The 17,579-nt window shown below is 34.5% G+C and overlaps 2 protein-coding genes across 2 annotated transcripts; both read left to right on the forward strand.

Moving 5' to 3' along the window:
* Positions 1-3,025: 3,025 nt before the first annotated feature.
* On the forward strand, positions 3,026-3,784 carry LOC131056703 (calmodulin-like protein 3). Its single transcript, XM_057990952.2, has one exon. The coding sequence runs from the start codon at positions 3,026-3,028 to the stop codon at positions 3,782-3,784; it is 759 nt and encodes a 252-aa protein (XP_057846935.2).
* A 6,981-nt stretch (positions 3,785-10,765) lies between these two features.
* LOC131056711 (calmodulin-like protein 7) lies at positions 10,766-11,143 on the forward strand. The gene has a single exon (XM_057990969.2). The coding sequence runs from the start codon at positions 10,766-10,768 to the stop codon at positions 11,141-11,143; it is 378 nt and encodes a 125-aa protein (XP_057846952.2).
* The last annotated feature ends 6,436 nt before the right edge of the window (positions 11,144-17,579 follow it).

Below are 17,579 nucleotides of genomic sequence, written 5' to 3' on the forward strand. Positions count from 1 at the left end.
GGGTACCTTGTTAGAGGATTTCAAGAACTCAATAGCTAAAGGATATCAATGACTCAGTAGCTTCGAGTTACCCTGTTAAAGGATTTTCAACAAGCCAGTTAAGGCTATCCTGTTAGGGGATTTCATAATTGTTGAAGTGGTTAAAGATCAACAGGTATATCAATGACCTGATAATAGCACCCAATGCCAATGCAGATTCACTTAAGCTCCTCTTCACCTTCTGCACTTACACTCTGCAGATATAACTTCTCTCCTCTGGTCTGGCAAGAATCACGTATCTCTTCTCTTAGATACACACACAACTTTTGCCAACAACCTCTGAAAGAATCACAACATCGACCTTATAGGACAATAGACAAGTCGGTAGCATAAACCCTAAACCCTAGACCTGTAAGGTAAAGGAATTCAAACGGTTCAATCCTGACCGTTGATCATACTGTATTGAATGCAACAGTCTTGATCCAATCTCAAGACATTCTCCATCGTTCATTTTCCACCGATTTCATGGTGGCTGATAACCCATCAAACGTTATCACCATTTACAGACTTCGCACATTCTCGAGGTAGATAGGAACACTCTTCTTTATGCAAGATCCTTCACGCGCACAAGGCTTACATGGCAACACTATATGTTCTTCATTATCATGCTAACTTCATCACATAAATTCACCTTGAAGCACTCCAACCGGAAACCCTGAAGTTGAGACCACCAACCGATAGTCATGCACTGCTTCCATGTGTCAGTTCCCATAACCTTATGTTGGTTCACCTTGAACAAGCACACCGCTTCACTTTGGTACAGATAACGGTTCACAGTGTTATACCGGTTCTTACATATGTCAATTGACACCTCTTCAGTGTATTGACATCAATGACAACATACAATGTCATTATGTCCACATACCAGTTCACATAATGCCAACAATTAATTCCATCCAATGTCTAGACATTTTGTGTTAGCCTTTAGGATCAAGCATTCAATGAAAAATGAATCAATTCGATAGGAAATCCTTTCTTCTTTTAATATAGTGATTACACCAATTTGGTTTAAAGTGAATTGATGATGGGGAAGTCTTCCATTTTTAGAAAAATACTTTTTTATTCTTGGTCTTGCCCTCCATGTTCTGTCAAGTTGTGATAGATAGAGTAGAGAGAAACACTAGTTATTGGATTGCCAAAACCTTGTCATTGGTTGGTAATTTCTATATTTGTTCCAAAGTGCTTGCTACCATACATTTGCATTATTCTTTTTGTTTTGTGCCCCCCCACCCCCTAAGATTCTAATATTTTCCTTGTAAGTCTCTTAGAAGATTTTATTTGGGCTAATAGTGAAGGAATTTATGTTTTCATAAGGCGTGTTGAAATTTATTCTTCCTACATCAGTATTCTAGAGGTTTAACTTCGCTCTTATTTTGTAGACAAGGCATTGACCAAATGGATCACTAGATCTCTTGAAGGCTAGGAAGATTAGAAAATTTTGGTACAACATGTATTAGCTCTAGATTGCTAGTTGTTCATCTAACCTAAGAGTGCCTTGATTTGGCACTCTTCTTATCATGTGGGATACTATGAAAATTTAGGGCATTTTTGTCATCAAGAGTATTGAAAAAGCCTTGAAAACCATCAAATCATGACTCTATTGGGTAGGAAACTGCCAACTAGCATTTTATATATAAATTGTCAAAACTAATTGCCAATCTTCTACTTGTTAACACCAACTAGTAAACATATATATTATTAAAATTACCACAAGCTACAATACACCTCACAATTTAATTAAAATCACCAACAACAAAAAAACGTAACCAAAAGTTTTGAATGATAAATTTCTACCTATTATTTAATTTTCATGTACTATATCTTATTATTCAAATTTAAATTTCAAAAACCCTTTAATATTGTTTTCTATGAAGATCTTCCTTATCTTATTATAGAAAAAAAAAACTGTTATAATTTGAAAAAATAAATAAATTAAGTCACAAGAAGATGAACACACCAAGGACGTCAATTTTTTAGACATTAATGAATCAAATCTAACCAACATTAACATGATTCTTCAGCTTAATTCCAAAAACTAAATACTATATCTATTTAAATTTAATTTCTATCATTTCCTAACTTATCTAGAATTTTTCTTAATTGTATACTTATTAATTACATGTAATTAACTTCCATTTATATAGAAAAAAATTATATCCCCTGCAATCATTTTCTAACTCATCTCTTACAACTATTAAAAAACATAAAAATGAAAATTTTCTTACTATTATTCAATTTCCGTCCATGATATCTTATTATTCAAATTTTAAATTTAAAAAAACGCCTTAATATCTTTTTCATTTAATGTGAAGATCTTCTTTGTCCTGTTACAGAGAAAACATGTTATAATTTGAAAACAACTAAATTAAACTAAGTATGACTGAAGTTCGTCATGAATGATGTATTAACGATAGTGAGGACACTCATGTCGTTTACCAAGATTCGCGTTTACCAAGATTCGAGACAACAATGCAAGTAAGCTTCTCCTGTCCTCATATTTCATGTGGAGTTTCCTGCAATGAAAGTACTCTTGGAATGCTTCCTCTGTCTTTTACTCATAAATCCTGCAAACGTCAAAACAACTTCTTCTTTTTTACTTTAGACAATGGATGGATACGGCCTTCTGATTGAAGGGCTGTGTGGTTCTCTTAGTGGAACTCATTTATGCAGTCATTGACGTTTTAGACCTTTGGAAAAATACATTTATTAAACTTGTTCTAGAAATAGGTTTCCGTAGATCAAATAATGTTACAAATGACCAATACAACTAAAATTGATATTTCTCAAGCAGCTTCCTCCCACCTTCCTTGGCTACTCTCAGACCTTTACTTGTGTTTGGTAGTCAAGATTTTTTCCATTGAAATATTATTTAAGAGTAGAGAGGCTGATTGAGGAGTACCAAGGCTTAGAGTAGTTGATAGTGGTAGAAAACAAGATTCATCTATAGTTTAGAGAATAGGAGAAGCAAGCTAGGAATTTATCAAAGATGTCTTCAATGTTGGATGTTAATGATGGGTGTTGGTATTATGGTTCTCTCGTCAGTCCAAAGAAGAGCGTTGATCAGTATGGTCCTAATGAGCATACTGATATCGATCATGGCATTGCTGAAGATGAAAAGTCCAAGTCCAAGCAACCCATAGCAAGGAATAAGAAAATATTGAAAGAAGAAAGTAGCAATGGTAGTAGTCCATGTTTTGAGTCAAAAGATTTTGATTCAGCTAAAATCTCTGAGGAAGATGCAGAAAAGGAGGCTGAGTGTCTTGCAAGTATGTTTAGAGCATTGGATGAAGATGGTGATGGAAGAGTTAGTTCAGATGAGATAGTGAGGTTTTTAGAGAGATTAAGTCTGGAAATGCCCAAGGAGGAGGTGGAATTGGCTGTGAGATCAGTGTCTGCATGTGGTGATGATTTTCTGACTGCCATGGAGTTTGGTGACTTTTATAGAATCCTATTTGCAGAAAAGGAAGGGGAAGCTGAAAATCTTAAGGTTGAAGAGAAGGCAATCTGTGACGCATTTAATGTGTTTGATCAAAATGGAGATGGGTTTATCAGTGCAATGGAGTTGGCTGATGTTCTCTCCAGATTGGGTTTTGTGGAGGGGAAAGATTTGAGTTGCTGCGAGAGCATGATCGAGAGTGTAGATTATAATGGAGATGGGTTTGTGGATATTCATGAGTTTAGACATTTAATCACCAGAACTACTTCTGGTGCTAATCCTTGTCTCCAATGCGTTGCTGCAGTCTAATGGCACACAATATTTAACGGCAAGAATAAATATCTAGAGAGTTATAAATTTTTCTCTGGTGATATAACTTCAAATGTATGCCATGGTATGTGGTAGAGAATTCTGTAATTCGGAAAGGAAGCAACCGTGTACCTCTCCAGTTTTGATATATCACTTTCTATGTTTGTCTTGTGTATTTTAGTAAGCGAGAAAGCAACTCTGTGGGGCTATTTGAAATGTGTACCCTCTTATGGCTAATATAAATTTTGAGAATTTTCTTCTATTATTCAAATTTTTGTATAAAGTAGCCGAAGTGAGGCTTATATTCGGATGGAAAATGTTATAAAAAAGAAGGAAAACGTGATGTTAAACGCTCCAACCATGGAATTTTGTGCTTCGTCAAAAATGCAGAAAGAGTTAAAAATTGAAAATATTACTAAAAAAAACAGATACCCAGAATAAGACTATAATGCTTACATTTTGAATTCCCTGCAAAGGTTGGAGTGTGAAGCTATGTGAATCAAAAACAATTATGAGCTGGAGGAGTGGCATCGACAAAAATGGGAGTGCTGCAGAAATAACAGAGATAATGAGTGCTTCCGAAATAACAGGCCAAAAAATATTAGCCAATGGTTTACAAGAAATTTTTTTTTTTAAAATTATAAAATTATAAAATATGCATGTATACTCAAAAAATAAGTTAAAAATGTTAAAAGAAAGAAAATATTTGTTTCTAATTGATCTAAATAATATTTTTTAATAACTATTTAAGCATGAAAGAAGAATTTTCATCACAAGAGTATTACCTAATGGCAAGTACTAATAATAGTGGAGAATTTTCTCACGTGTTTTTTATTGCAAGTCATTTCAAGAAAAAAACCATTCATATTCAGTAATACATACTATTGCATGTCCACGATGGCAAGGCAAATCGTAAAGATCATTCTAATCTTAGCGTAGGTCTATTAAATATTTAGAATCATAGATCATTTATAAATATTAAGATAATAGCTTAAATTTATATTATCATTAGATAAAAAGTTAGTAGGTCTCTTAAACATGCTCATAGCCATGTTATGGTCAAATATCACACATCTTCATCTCTTGTGAGGAGTAAACTTAACTATGTCTAAATGCTAACCTATACCTTCCTATACTTATCACTAAGCCAAGACATAATATCAAAGTACATTCAACACAAAATTGTAATGTTCTTATGTTTAACCAAGTCCACTAGCATTCTCATACTTTTACATCATAGATAGATCATGATGACAATGACTCTAAAATTTCATTCACTATAATAGATTTTGGTAAGCCAAACACCTCAAACTTCAAAGTGGATAGATTTGATAATGATATATACTATCTTTTATTGGCCCTAATCTATATAGTTCTAGAACATATTAAGGTGAGTTCACAACTATCTAATGCAAAGTAACCCTCAAGATAAAACATACTAAAGAGGGAGGGTAGATCAATATTAGGAACAACCCTCGAACACTAAAGTTATTCCCAAATCAAATCTACAAATATCTTGGTTCTAGGGCATCTTTCACGAAAGGACTACCTAAATGACTACTTCCCAACAACATTTAAGTCACATTCAATTTTATTCAAATTTAAGCTACTACTAGGTTGAGAACTTGCACTTTTCTAAGTTATGATAACCTACAAAAATATTAGAAACAACCATTTGTCACATACCAAAAATATTAGAAACAACCATTTGTTGCATACATCAACAAGGTATAGCTATCCAAGATTTCCAATCTTGATAGAAGGTTTCCTTAAAGAAACTAGAGACTAGCATAACCTAGGAAGATCATGTAGGAAAAACTAAAATACAATTATATATGATTCTACTTAATGAATCAATTTAACATGTTAGGATCCAAAATATTACTAAGAACGAGTCTTATAAATTACCTCTATATACAATGGTTCCAAATATTAGTTAATCTTTATACACAACTAAGCATCTTAGTGAAACATCTTAGACAATGTTGTGTTACAAGGACAAAGTGTTTGATTCAAATCTATAAACTACAATAATGCATAGTCGACATGAAATAAATATGGTCATATTAGAACACAAGGTAGTAATAGGAAAAATACCATCATGTAACAATTAAGCAAAAGCCTTAATACGGCTCCAAGCAATGTCTCGTCATAATATAATTCAGTGATATTGATATCATAATCACATTATATTATAAAATTCTTCTTGATAAAAAAATTACATGCATCTACAAGACCAAATAAAAATCACTTGAATTTTGAAAGATATACAATAGTAATTATAAAGTTTCTTTAAGCATGATCAATGCTCGAGTCATACTCAAGATAATTAGCAACACTACATCCATCAAATTAGCATATAAAGATATGCATTTGAAAATGTTATTACTAATAATCTTAACATGTTGGTTTTATTTACCTTATGGTGCAACCTAATATTATTTAATAGTCTAGTTCACAAATTAGAAATTATTCATACTTTACATTCATGATAAATGTGTCATCAATAGTCAATGATAATTGAATTCCTATAATAGCAATACTAGTTGTACTTAGATTTCAATGGTCATAATATGAAGAAACATTTCAAACTACACATTCATATTATGACCCAACATTGTAATAATAATGATTTCCATCTAACAAGGACCTCATAGATAATTAAAGGGTATAAATTTTGAAATAATACTTGTAATCTATCAACAGTTTACCATCTAACTAGTATAACTTATGTCCTTATGGAAGTAATGATCTAATATATTTTTAATATCTCCTTACCCCATTATGTTACATCCAAGTATAGTATACATCTTATAAATGTGTCCAATTGATTGCAACATGTCAGAAACATCACAAATATCAATGTTAATTGTAATTTACAAAAAAATCTCATTCTCTTAATATGAAATAGAATTTTCACAGCCATAACATAGTCACTTCACAATCACTAACCTTCTTCATGCTTGTTTCATCTAGTCAAATCTTCATGAGTTTTTTAGTTAAGTAATATATTAAACACTCATTCATCTTAATGTTAAAATTCAAATGAATCATAGTCAATGTTGGGAAAAATCCAAGTAGCATATCTCTTATGAGGTTACTAATTCCCTCTTTAACATGTTATATTTTAGGGTATGGATCACATTACCATGTATGGGAATGACAACTAATTATTATAATACAGAGTAGCAAAAAAAATTATATCTTCACATGATATAGGATCTTAGCAACCTATTATAGACACTAAATACTTCCATGAGTAGAATTAATTTTAAAACATCATGTTTTTTATTATTTAAGAAGTGTTAACTAGGGTGTTGACCCTTAACATAGCCAAAGACTATCAACATTACAAAAACAGCAGACAAGGGTGTTGACCCTTAAAAACACAGCCTAAAGATAGTAAAGGAAACAACAAAATAGTGGTACGAACCCCAGAGGAACCAAGGTCGGATAGATGAAAAGAACCTATCAAATCTGCAACAACCCAAAACCCAGCTCAAAGATGGGGAGAATCATCTGAGCCAGGGAAAATTTGGGGGAGTGGGGATGATTTTCTCGTCCACCTGCAATGAACCATAGTCTAGACAATACTATCATTAAGACCATCAAAAGAAGGATTGGGTGGGGAGGGCCTCGTAGAGTTACAATTAGCATCGGCAGTACACTGTTATAGCAGAATGGTAGCAAGTTGTTGCAACAAAACATCAGCAGGCTATTACAAAAAAAACAGAATCAGGAGCATATTCGGCAGGAGTGGATCGATGATGTAGAACAGGAACAGCAATCATAGGGCCAGAGGAGGTCAAGTCAGTAGCCCACTGAGGGGTTCAATAGGAGATTCAATAGCAGTAAGAGGCACAACCTCATCTTGAGAGGATTCATCATCTACCTAAGAGGAGTCATCAGTATCAGCAGCATTGACCATCAAATGATTAAGAGTAGCGTCCCTCCACCAAGTAGTAGATCCTTTGTGTTGAGAGAGCTCGAACAGTCTGAGGCTAAGTGACCCATAAAGAAGAACCTTCTGCAATGAAAGGGAAGGCCCTCATAGTCCAATGATTGAATCCAAGGCTTTTTCCGAACCATAAGAACCACATCCCCAATGAGAGGCTCGGAAATGTCAATGTTGATTAAAATGCAGGCAAAGGTAAAATGACCCATGGAGGATGTGGTATCATCAACCTTCAAGAATCGGCCAATAGAGTTACCAATGGCCTCATAACAGGAGTGCTCCCAAAAATTAAGAGGAAGATTAGGTAGGTGAATCCAAATCAAATGTACATTGAGTGGTTCATTAAGAGGGTTAAAGGAAGTTGTCCAGGGTTTGGCAAAGAGAGAGTGGTCTCCCCAAGCCCACAACTTGCCCAAAACCAAATCACGGTCATGGGAAGAAGTAAAAGCAGTAATGAAAAAGCCTTTAGCACAAGGGAAAAACTCAATACTACAGGCAACCAAAGGTTTCCAGGAAACACTCACCCAACGATGGAGATCCGGGAGAGAAGGCCAGAGACCCGTAAATCTACATACCAATGTTGTGCGTTGGTAGTAATCAATATTCTTAGCAACTTCCAGACCATAGACCACCATAGGAGAGGTCTTGGCACAAGGAAAAGGATGGATCCCCTTGGAAGGATGAGCAGTAAATCTAGCCACATGAGCAAAACTATTCCCACCAGCAAAAGGTCTGGAAACCTTAGAACCTGCAACATTGGTAGCATTAGCAGTACCAAAATGAGCAGCACCAGTACCCACGATAACACCCTCAACAAAAAACCAGAGGCTACAACATCCCCACCAGAAGGGAGGGTAGTAGTGGCACCTATTCGAGAGGAAATGAGTGCAGAAGGGTAAGCACCAAGCAAATCCCATGAGGAATGACAGCATCACCATTCACCTAGGGAGCATCGTACCTGGACCCAGTAGCTCTGGTAAGGGGAGGGTATACCACAGAAGGCACATCAAAAGTGCTAGGTAGAACACCATGGCAAGCACCAACAACACCAAGGTCCAAGGTAGGAGGGAACTCAGGCACAAAAGAGTCGTTAAGCGCAACAGAGCGGGTTTTCAAAAACGCGGACATGCGTGGGAGATCTTAAAACATCTTGTTATGAATGCTTGATTTGAAACCAATTCAAACCTTCACTTAAAGAACATTTCAATTAGGGGAGAGGACCCAGTAGTAGTGCACCCTAACTTCGCGCTTCTCAAAATCCTACGTGGAAATTTCAAATCACTCCAATTTTTTTATAGGCACCTTCTTATAACTAAGGTTTCAGGGCCACATCATCAAATATGATGCCACATCAGCAAGCTTTTTGGCAAGGTGTCCAAAACAACCCAAAAAAAAAGTGAGACCAAAATATGTGCAAAAGGGCCCCAATACTTGTGCAACTGATGTGGCATCACATGACTGGTTACTTTTCGCAACAAATTGTATATTTCATTCAATTATTGGTACTTATCATACAACTATTGGTGCAATGTTGTACAAAAGTTGGACATTAAATCAACAAGTATGGGGGTATTAAATCAATAACTTCTATCACGAGAATTGGAATGCGCTCAACTACTGGGTCCTTTCCCCTATATGCGAATTTCACAAATTGGTCTCATCTTTCAATATTCCAAAAATATGTATTGCCCCTGATATCAAAAATGCACATGAAATACTGGTTAGATTAAATATTTAATAACAATGAAATTTGGTTCTTTCCCTAGAGATTTAAAGCAAGGTGTTAGCATTCATCGTTGCTTTAAGTACTAATATTTGTAATAACTGCCAGGTTACTACTATTTTTTTCACAATAAGTTATAACTTAGTCAACAAAACATCTTCCAATTAAATTAAAAGTGCTAAATTCATATATTTTCGAAGCACACTAATGAAGGTTCTTTTGTGATGACCTTGTTAGCTATCATATTTGGGAATCAGGACTCTATAATTTATATGCAAAAAATTGAAAGAATTAATAATGTCTTCTTATATGATGACCTTTTTATCTATCACATTTGGAAATCAAGACTATAGTTTGTACACACAAAAAAAAAAAAGAATTAATCCTCTTCTCTTATATAAGATATCTAATCTTATTTTAAAATCACAACTATTCATTAAATTTTTATTTCAATTTAATTCAATTAGGATAATATGATATCCAATACACAATACACGATTGACTCCAACATACAATTATACACAATACACATTTGATTGACTCCAACATACAATTATGTTCAATATTTATTTTTTCTGACCAAATGAATCTGTAATACACAAGTAAAATTAATCTCTATTAATGCCATTGAAGGCAATTTGTCCATTCCTCCAATCGTGTCATTTAGCAAGATCCATACCAATAATGCACAATCATGAGATTTTTGTAGTGTACAAGTAAGCTTCTTCTGACCTCATATTTCACGTGGATTTTCCTCCAATGAAATTGCTTTTGGAATGCTTCACGATGCTTCCTTTGCCTGCAAACGTCAAAATTGCTTCATTTTTGTTTAGAGAATGGATGGACACGTCCTTCTGATTACAAGAGAGTGGGGTCCAAAGATAATTTGATTCCACGTACACGTACGGAATTACAAAGGAAAGGATAGACAACTATAATTGTGGTTTGAACTTCTATTTTGCCCCCAAGTGTCCGTTTGTGGAATTGATGTTTTAGAGGTCTGAATAAATGCATTTACTAATAGTTTACTTGAACGAGGTTTCAATAGATAAAATAATGTTACAAATGACCAATTCTACTGAAATTGATATTCTTCAAGCAGCTTCCTCCCACCTTCCTTGGCCACTTTCAACCACTAGAAATACCCTTGCTTTGTGTCTGGTAGTTAAGATTTTTTTCTATTGAAATACTATTTAATAGTAGAGAGGCTGATTGAGGAGTACCAAGGCTTAGAGTAGTTGATAGTGGTAGAAAACAAGATTCATCTAGCCTACAGAGGTTTTTGGAGAGATTAAGTTTGGAAATGCCAAAGGAGGAGGTGGAATTAGCTGTGAGATCAGTGTCTGCATGTCGTGATGACTTTCTCACTTTAATTGAGTTTGTTGAGTTCTATAGAATTGTATTTGCAAATAAGGAGGAGGAAATGGATAATGTGAAGGTTGAGAAGGTAATTAGTGAGGCATTTAATGTGTTTGATCAAAATGGAGATGGGTTTACCAGTGCAGTGGAGTTGGCTGATGTTCTCTCCAGATTGGGGAAAGATTTGAGTTGCTGCGAGAGCATGATTGAGAGTGTAGATTATAATGGAGATGGGTTTGTGGATGTTCATGAGTTTAGGCATTTAATCACCAGAACTTCTTCCAGAGCTTATCCTTGTCTCCAATGTGTTGCTGCAATCTAATGGTACAGAATATTCTATGGCTAGCATAAATATTGTGAAGAGTTACCAATCCTCTGTCTTTTAGTGCAATCATGCGATGAAATTCTTCTCTGCTAATATAAGTTCAGTCTTCCATTGCATGTGGGGGGTAATTCTGTAATTCAATAATGAAACAACTATGTTTCTCTAGTTCTGATATATCACTTCATATGTTTTTTTATGTCTAATTTAGTAAGAGAGAAAGCAAGTTTGTGGGATTGTTTGAAATTTCTACCTCTTTTGAGCTAATATAAATTTGAGTTGAGAATCTTCTTCCATTATTAAGTTTTGGAGTGGAATAAATTTGATATTTCAAATAATAATATAAATATTTAATTTTTAAATATAAATAAAATGAATTTTTTTATTAATTGCTTAGTCATTTAATTGAATGATATTTGAATATAATATGTTAAAAAACCTCAAATTTGACACAGTAAGCACAAGTAAATAAAGTTTATAATTTAGGTGGAATGGCTACAATGAACTGAACAATAGTGTAAAAATGTAGAACAGAACATTATGAAGAGTTGCATAAAAAAGGATGTAGTTTAGTATGGAGAAACATGTATTACAATTAGCAATTTTGGTCTAAATGACATTCTAAGCTTTGACTTGTGTAGGTGGCTCATCTGAAATCACAGAGTCTTTTTCAGTAGAGCCTACCTATTAGTGTGATTTCAGATGAACCACCTAAATAAATTGAAGCTTGGAGTGTGTTGTTTAAGCTTGCTCCTAATCAGCACAATCAGAATTTCAATGAAGACGCGACATACATATCAAAAAACTTACTCAAGATAATGCCTAGAATAAAAATGCAAAAAAAGAAACATATACTAGAAAGCATATATAAGTTTGGCATTCACATTACTAGTTTGATGTTAGCATGGTGTGTATCACTAACCAGTAAAACATCAAAATAAGAGCTCATAAAATGTAAGTAGTGTAGCCTATGGATATAGGAAGTGCTCACATAAACATATCAAAACACGGAACATTATATATGATATGGTAAAGAGGCAACCATGGGAGAAATCAATAAAGGATAGTATAAGGGAGTATATACATATCAAAAATGTAGTTAGCTGAAAATTTATATCTATTAAGCTTTTCAATGTCATATCATTAATTCACATATTTGCTTAACTAATAGCATTTAGAAAGAAACCATGAATCCACAATTCATATAAAGTTCATGATGACATCATATTTCAAAGCAAAATAAGACAATTGAACATTTGTGTAAAAGAGGGATGTAACAACATTTTTGATACCAATCTACTAGAATAAGATCAGTTAAGCTAACAATGGAGAGTAAGTGCACAAAGATGTAACACAAAACAGGGTCTTAAGATGCCACTTTATTTCTTGAAATCAGTAAAGTCTGACCTTCAATGAAAAATTGGAGATAGTTACACTCAAAATCTAAAGATGCAAGAAGAACAAAATTTGTAGCGTTCGAAATCTACCTTCTAAACTACTAATTCGGGTGATGCAAAATATCTATTTTGCCTAAGGATACAAGATTTATGATGTCATGGAATACAAGAAATAAAATGTGTATCTCATAGAATGTCTTTATCTTTGAGAAAAGACTAGAAATATTCCACACTTTAAGGGCAAACTAACCAACCCATCATAAAACCTCTCATTGTTTGATGCAAAAAAAAGGTTTACAAATCCAAACAACTGTCTGGAATATTGGAATATATTGAAATTGTCTATCTGAAAATCAACTACTTTGTTTCGCTACTTTAAAAAATTAGAGTAACAATTTATTAACAAGAGACACAATGTGTTAGGTTCTTGCCAATAGTGTGGTTAATTTAGAGTAGATAAAAGTAGAGATGAAGAGAGAGAGAGAGAGACCAAAAAGATGGATGTTAACTTCAATTTATAACATGTACAAGTAACTAATAGCAATTGTTTTAGCACAAACAAGTCAAGCTTTCTCACTACCATGTTACTTAGGATGAAAGGAATTTTGCAGTTTATAGATGGTAGTCATTAACAAAACAATCTCTAATGTGTGTACACGATCTCTATCCAAGATTTTTGTTAATCTATATTTGAAGCTTGCACATGAACAACGGGGATAGTAAGAAGATAAAAAAACCAACTCATTTCATATCTCACATCTAGATTTACAAATATAATAAAACCATTACTTTTACAATTATAAATTTTTATAAATAAAATATATTAAAATTTTGAAATTCAATTAATTGATATTTAAAGTGAATGAGTAGGTATGACGAGCAACATGACCAAATAAAAACCTGTGCTTGTTCATGCCTGTTGAAATGTTTGGATACAATTGTTGTCTTTATTAGGTCCCACACCTCTAAGTTGATCTTGGTGATGACAACAAATTGCTTCTTATAGTCTGTTTGTCATAGAGAAAATACTAATGTGATTACATGCGTTTCCACATATTACCGGAATTGTTGACTTACAAGGAACACTTATTGACAGAATTTGTACCACCAAGAACATCCGCTTGCATTAGCCAACATGATTTGCACTATTCGAAAATGACTGTAGGGGAAACACTGGATTTCTCTGGCCAATGTCAAGGTGTCAGATCAAGATATGGTGAGTTCTTGTGCATTCATTGTTTTCTCAATTTTGTGACCATACCGATATTTATGTTGATCACAGAGCTACTGCAAGAAATTTCGCATCGTGAGAAGCGAACAAGCATCAAACCGGATCTAGATGTAGACTTCTTTATCAAGGTAGCTACTTCTCCCAAAGGGGGTTTTAAATTAGGAGTTTCTCAAATGCAATTAATTTGATAGTAAATAGATAGTTCATGTATTAATATGACAGTGATAGTAATAAATGATGTATTTCATGTAATGCCCCGCTAGGAAACCCCGAAGGGATTAAGCCATACACAAGAATAGAGTGCAAAATTTTATTTTTTTTAAAGTTACAACACATAAGAAGCAACAAGATATCAAAGATTCAGATTACATAGCGGAAGACATCAACTAACACCTAAAGAGTTTCCCAACGAGATTACTTCAATTTCACAATTCACTTAACTCACACGATTAATCCAATAACTGAATATTTTAATCACGAGATAATTCTTAATCAGGATAACTTCTTTCAAAAGATGGAAATATAAACCACAAGCGAAGATTCATCCATTAAGATCCATTCATAATTTCCATTCAAGCTTTACATTTAAAATTACAAGTCATACATCTAACATTCTAATACTCTAGAATTTCATCATAACATAAGAGATCTTTCCAAGCATATTTAAATTCCTTAACAACAACTGAGTATAATTCATTACTCTAAGTTACATTCTTTCATATTCCAACCTATTGCATTTCAAAATACGATTGCATTCTAGCATCTACGATAAATCTCATCTAAACTACTTATGCATTCGATCACCATGGCATTCAAGGAGGAACCACATATAAACGTTTAAAGTTAATTCCATTTATCCACTTAACCATTCTAACATAAGCTATTCACACATGATAAAGCTGAATAAAGGAAACATAAGAGAATGCATCACATAACACCATAATGATCTCGGAGTTCACCCCTAGAGGGCTACATCTCCGGGTCTGCGCAACTGCAAGACCCCTCTGATAATTAATAAAGGTTAAGAATACAAGAGGTTACACCATTACAATCCAGCCATCAAGGCGAAATATAAACAATATACAAGCGACCACATCGGTCAATAATACATAAACGATCCTTTAAAAGAACAAGATCCAGCTGAACATAATCAAAGCTAAAACAAGAGGTCCATGAGAGCATCCATAAAACTGAGTCATCACCACCCAAGGTCTAACATGAAACTGACACTCGCAAGGGTAGAGACAAAAAGGATGACTCACAAGGTACTCCTAACAGGACAAAACGACAACACACTAGCGAACGTAGGGACAAGTGTCATCACACAACCTGGTATGGATACCATGGCAAGTCTTCATAGGTCCCGGCCCCATACACTGGGTCACCCTGGCAACCTAATCTGAGCTTCCGGCCCATCCAAGTCTCATGTGGACCCACACATCCTCTCGCGAAGACAAGGAAGATGGTTTGCCATTTCAGGCCTTCTCACAGCATGTCGAATCTATGATAGCACTCGTCCCATGTGTGAGGCACATTATCTTATTTAGAGATTACATTCTAATCTATTTAGGTTATCACTTATTAGACTCACTTTCGACGGGTTACCCAGCAGCCACTTTGGGCGCGGCCCCCAATCGAAAGCCACTTTCCCATACGACACTAGACTAAACTCAGACGAACTCAAAACCAAGGAATACACATGGTCAGACGAACGGAGTTCCAGAAGGGACAAACAATCATCTGGTCAAACACGACTCAAAGGTGAACACTTACTGACGGTTCTCTAACTAGAGACCTGACAAACTAAGGTCAACCATGAATCATCATTCGACTCACACAAAGAGGATATGATCAAAACGACACTACCACAATACAACAGTCAACTCGGAATCGAGGACTGAAACAGGTACCCCAAGTCAATCCATACGACAGGGTCCTACTAAACAATGCAAAACATGCCATTTCTTAATTAAAGGCGAATACAGAAATTAAACTCGCAAGGCAATAATCAGAAAAGACAATATTTCCTCAAATTGATTTAATCATTAAAATTGATCAAGTTTTCTACAAGATCTAAATCAGCTTACAGTTATCTACCTCATCAAGGGATAGGTTGTTCTTGGTTTTCTAACTCCTAAGGTTCAAGGCATCGAACAGGCAAATTAAGCCATAATGAGTTTTTAACCAAATCATATTAATAAAATTCAGACAACCATTAAACAATTAAAATAAGATATTTAATCTCCAATCAAAACGTCATTAACATACTGGTCTAAAATCAAACTCTACAGATTCATAATTTCAATTCCAGATACATTATACGGATTACGGAATATAAAAAAAAATATAAAAAGAGAATCTAAATGGAGATAATCATTTCCAAAGCATATCGTTTAAATTTCTAATGCCCAACGATAAATATTTCACTACTTTTCAATTTCTCAAATGATTAACTTACGAACTCCATTATAGGATTAATCAATATCAAATTATCGTTTATCATTCTTATGCCACCTAATCAAGATTAAGAACTCATTAAAACTCAACATTAAAATACCATACATTAAAATGATATTGCAAATCATATGCATTTTCTTTTTTTTTTGAATGATAAAAAAAATACATTTAAAAAAAAACCATTTTTTAAAAAAAAACTTTGTTTTAAACAAAAACTTTGTTTTAAACAAAAAATGCATTTTAAAAAGGATGGAGGCGAGGGCGGGCCGTGCCCTAACCCTAACGCCGTCCAACACCAAACTGCAGGGGAGCCCATGCGGGCGGCGCCACTGCGGTGCCCGCAGGTCCGCGGCGCCCTGCGGCCACCGCAGTGTGCCGCGGCCCGAGTTTTTACCGCCAGCGGGGGGGAGAAACAGAGGGACGAGCGGGGAAGAAGGGGGACGTGCGAGGGGGGAAGGGGAGGAGGAGCGGGTGGAGCTCCGCTCCCCGCCCTCCAACCCCCAAAACACAGTTTTAAAATAAAACAACGCACAGTCCCACTACTAAAACAAGCGCCCAGCTCAAAAAAAATGAATAATAATTTTTTTTTTTTTTAACACACAGTTCATAAATAAACACAAACGCCCAGCACACAATTTCATAAGGAACATAAATTTTGATTTACTATGAGTTCGGTTTAGACGAACAGGTTTAGATGTCATATTTACTTGAAGGTTTCTCATCCTTTCCAATAACAAAGGGTTTCAAACACCCAAACAGCAATGAGGAAAAAAAACCCATCTCCATTAAAATTTCCAGCCAAATTCATAATGAACAATCAAATTGATTTTCAATAACAAATTCAAAATCCTACCTTAATTCGCAATCCTGGTATGGCTGAGGGAGAGCCCACCTGTCAGATCCAGCAACATTCCTTTCCAAAACCCCCAAAATTCCCTTCCAACCAAAATCTCCTCCAAAATTGTCCATCCTCCAATTTTTCCCCAAATTGGGTTATATGGAAGAGTTGACCCAAAAATTCCATTTTTCGGAATAAAAATTCTTATTTACAATTAATTCACAAAATTAAATCATTTTTCAACTATAGGAACAAATTGACTTACTTAATCAATTAAAAATCGATTTCCTCAAATAATACGATTTAACTTTTCAAATTTTAAAAGCCAACCGAATGCAATTAAACCTATCGCAATTAAATACAAATCTTCTTTTTCAACAGCATATATAAAATGCATTAAATATTCAAGATCAGTCATTAAATCTAATTTACTTCCAATTTAAAATAGGCAATTCATTAACAACGAAAATCGCATAACGGAAACCAGATTAATTTAGTCCATTAATCTTCAAA

The sequence above is a fragment of the Cryptomeria japonica genome, chromosome 7 (assembly GCF_030272615.1).
Source record: "Cryptomeria japonica chromosome 7, Sugi_1.0, whole genome shotgun sequence".
Classification (NCBI taxonomy): Eukaryota; Viridiplantae; Streptophyta; class Pinopsida; order Cupressales; family Cupressaceae; genus Cryptomeria; species Cryptomeria japonica.

Coding starts and splice junctions, on each gene's coding strand:
- LOC131056711 (XM_057990969.2), top strand. CDS start 10,766: ATGCCAAAGGAGGAGGTGGAATTAGCTGTGAGATCAGTGTCTGCATGT.
- LOC131056703 (XM_057990952.2), top strand. CDS start 3,026: ATGTCTTCAATGTTGGATGTTAATGATGGGTGTTGGTATTATGGTTCT.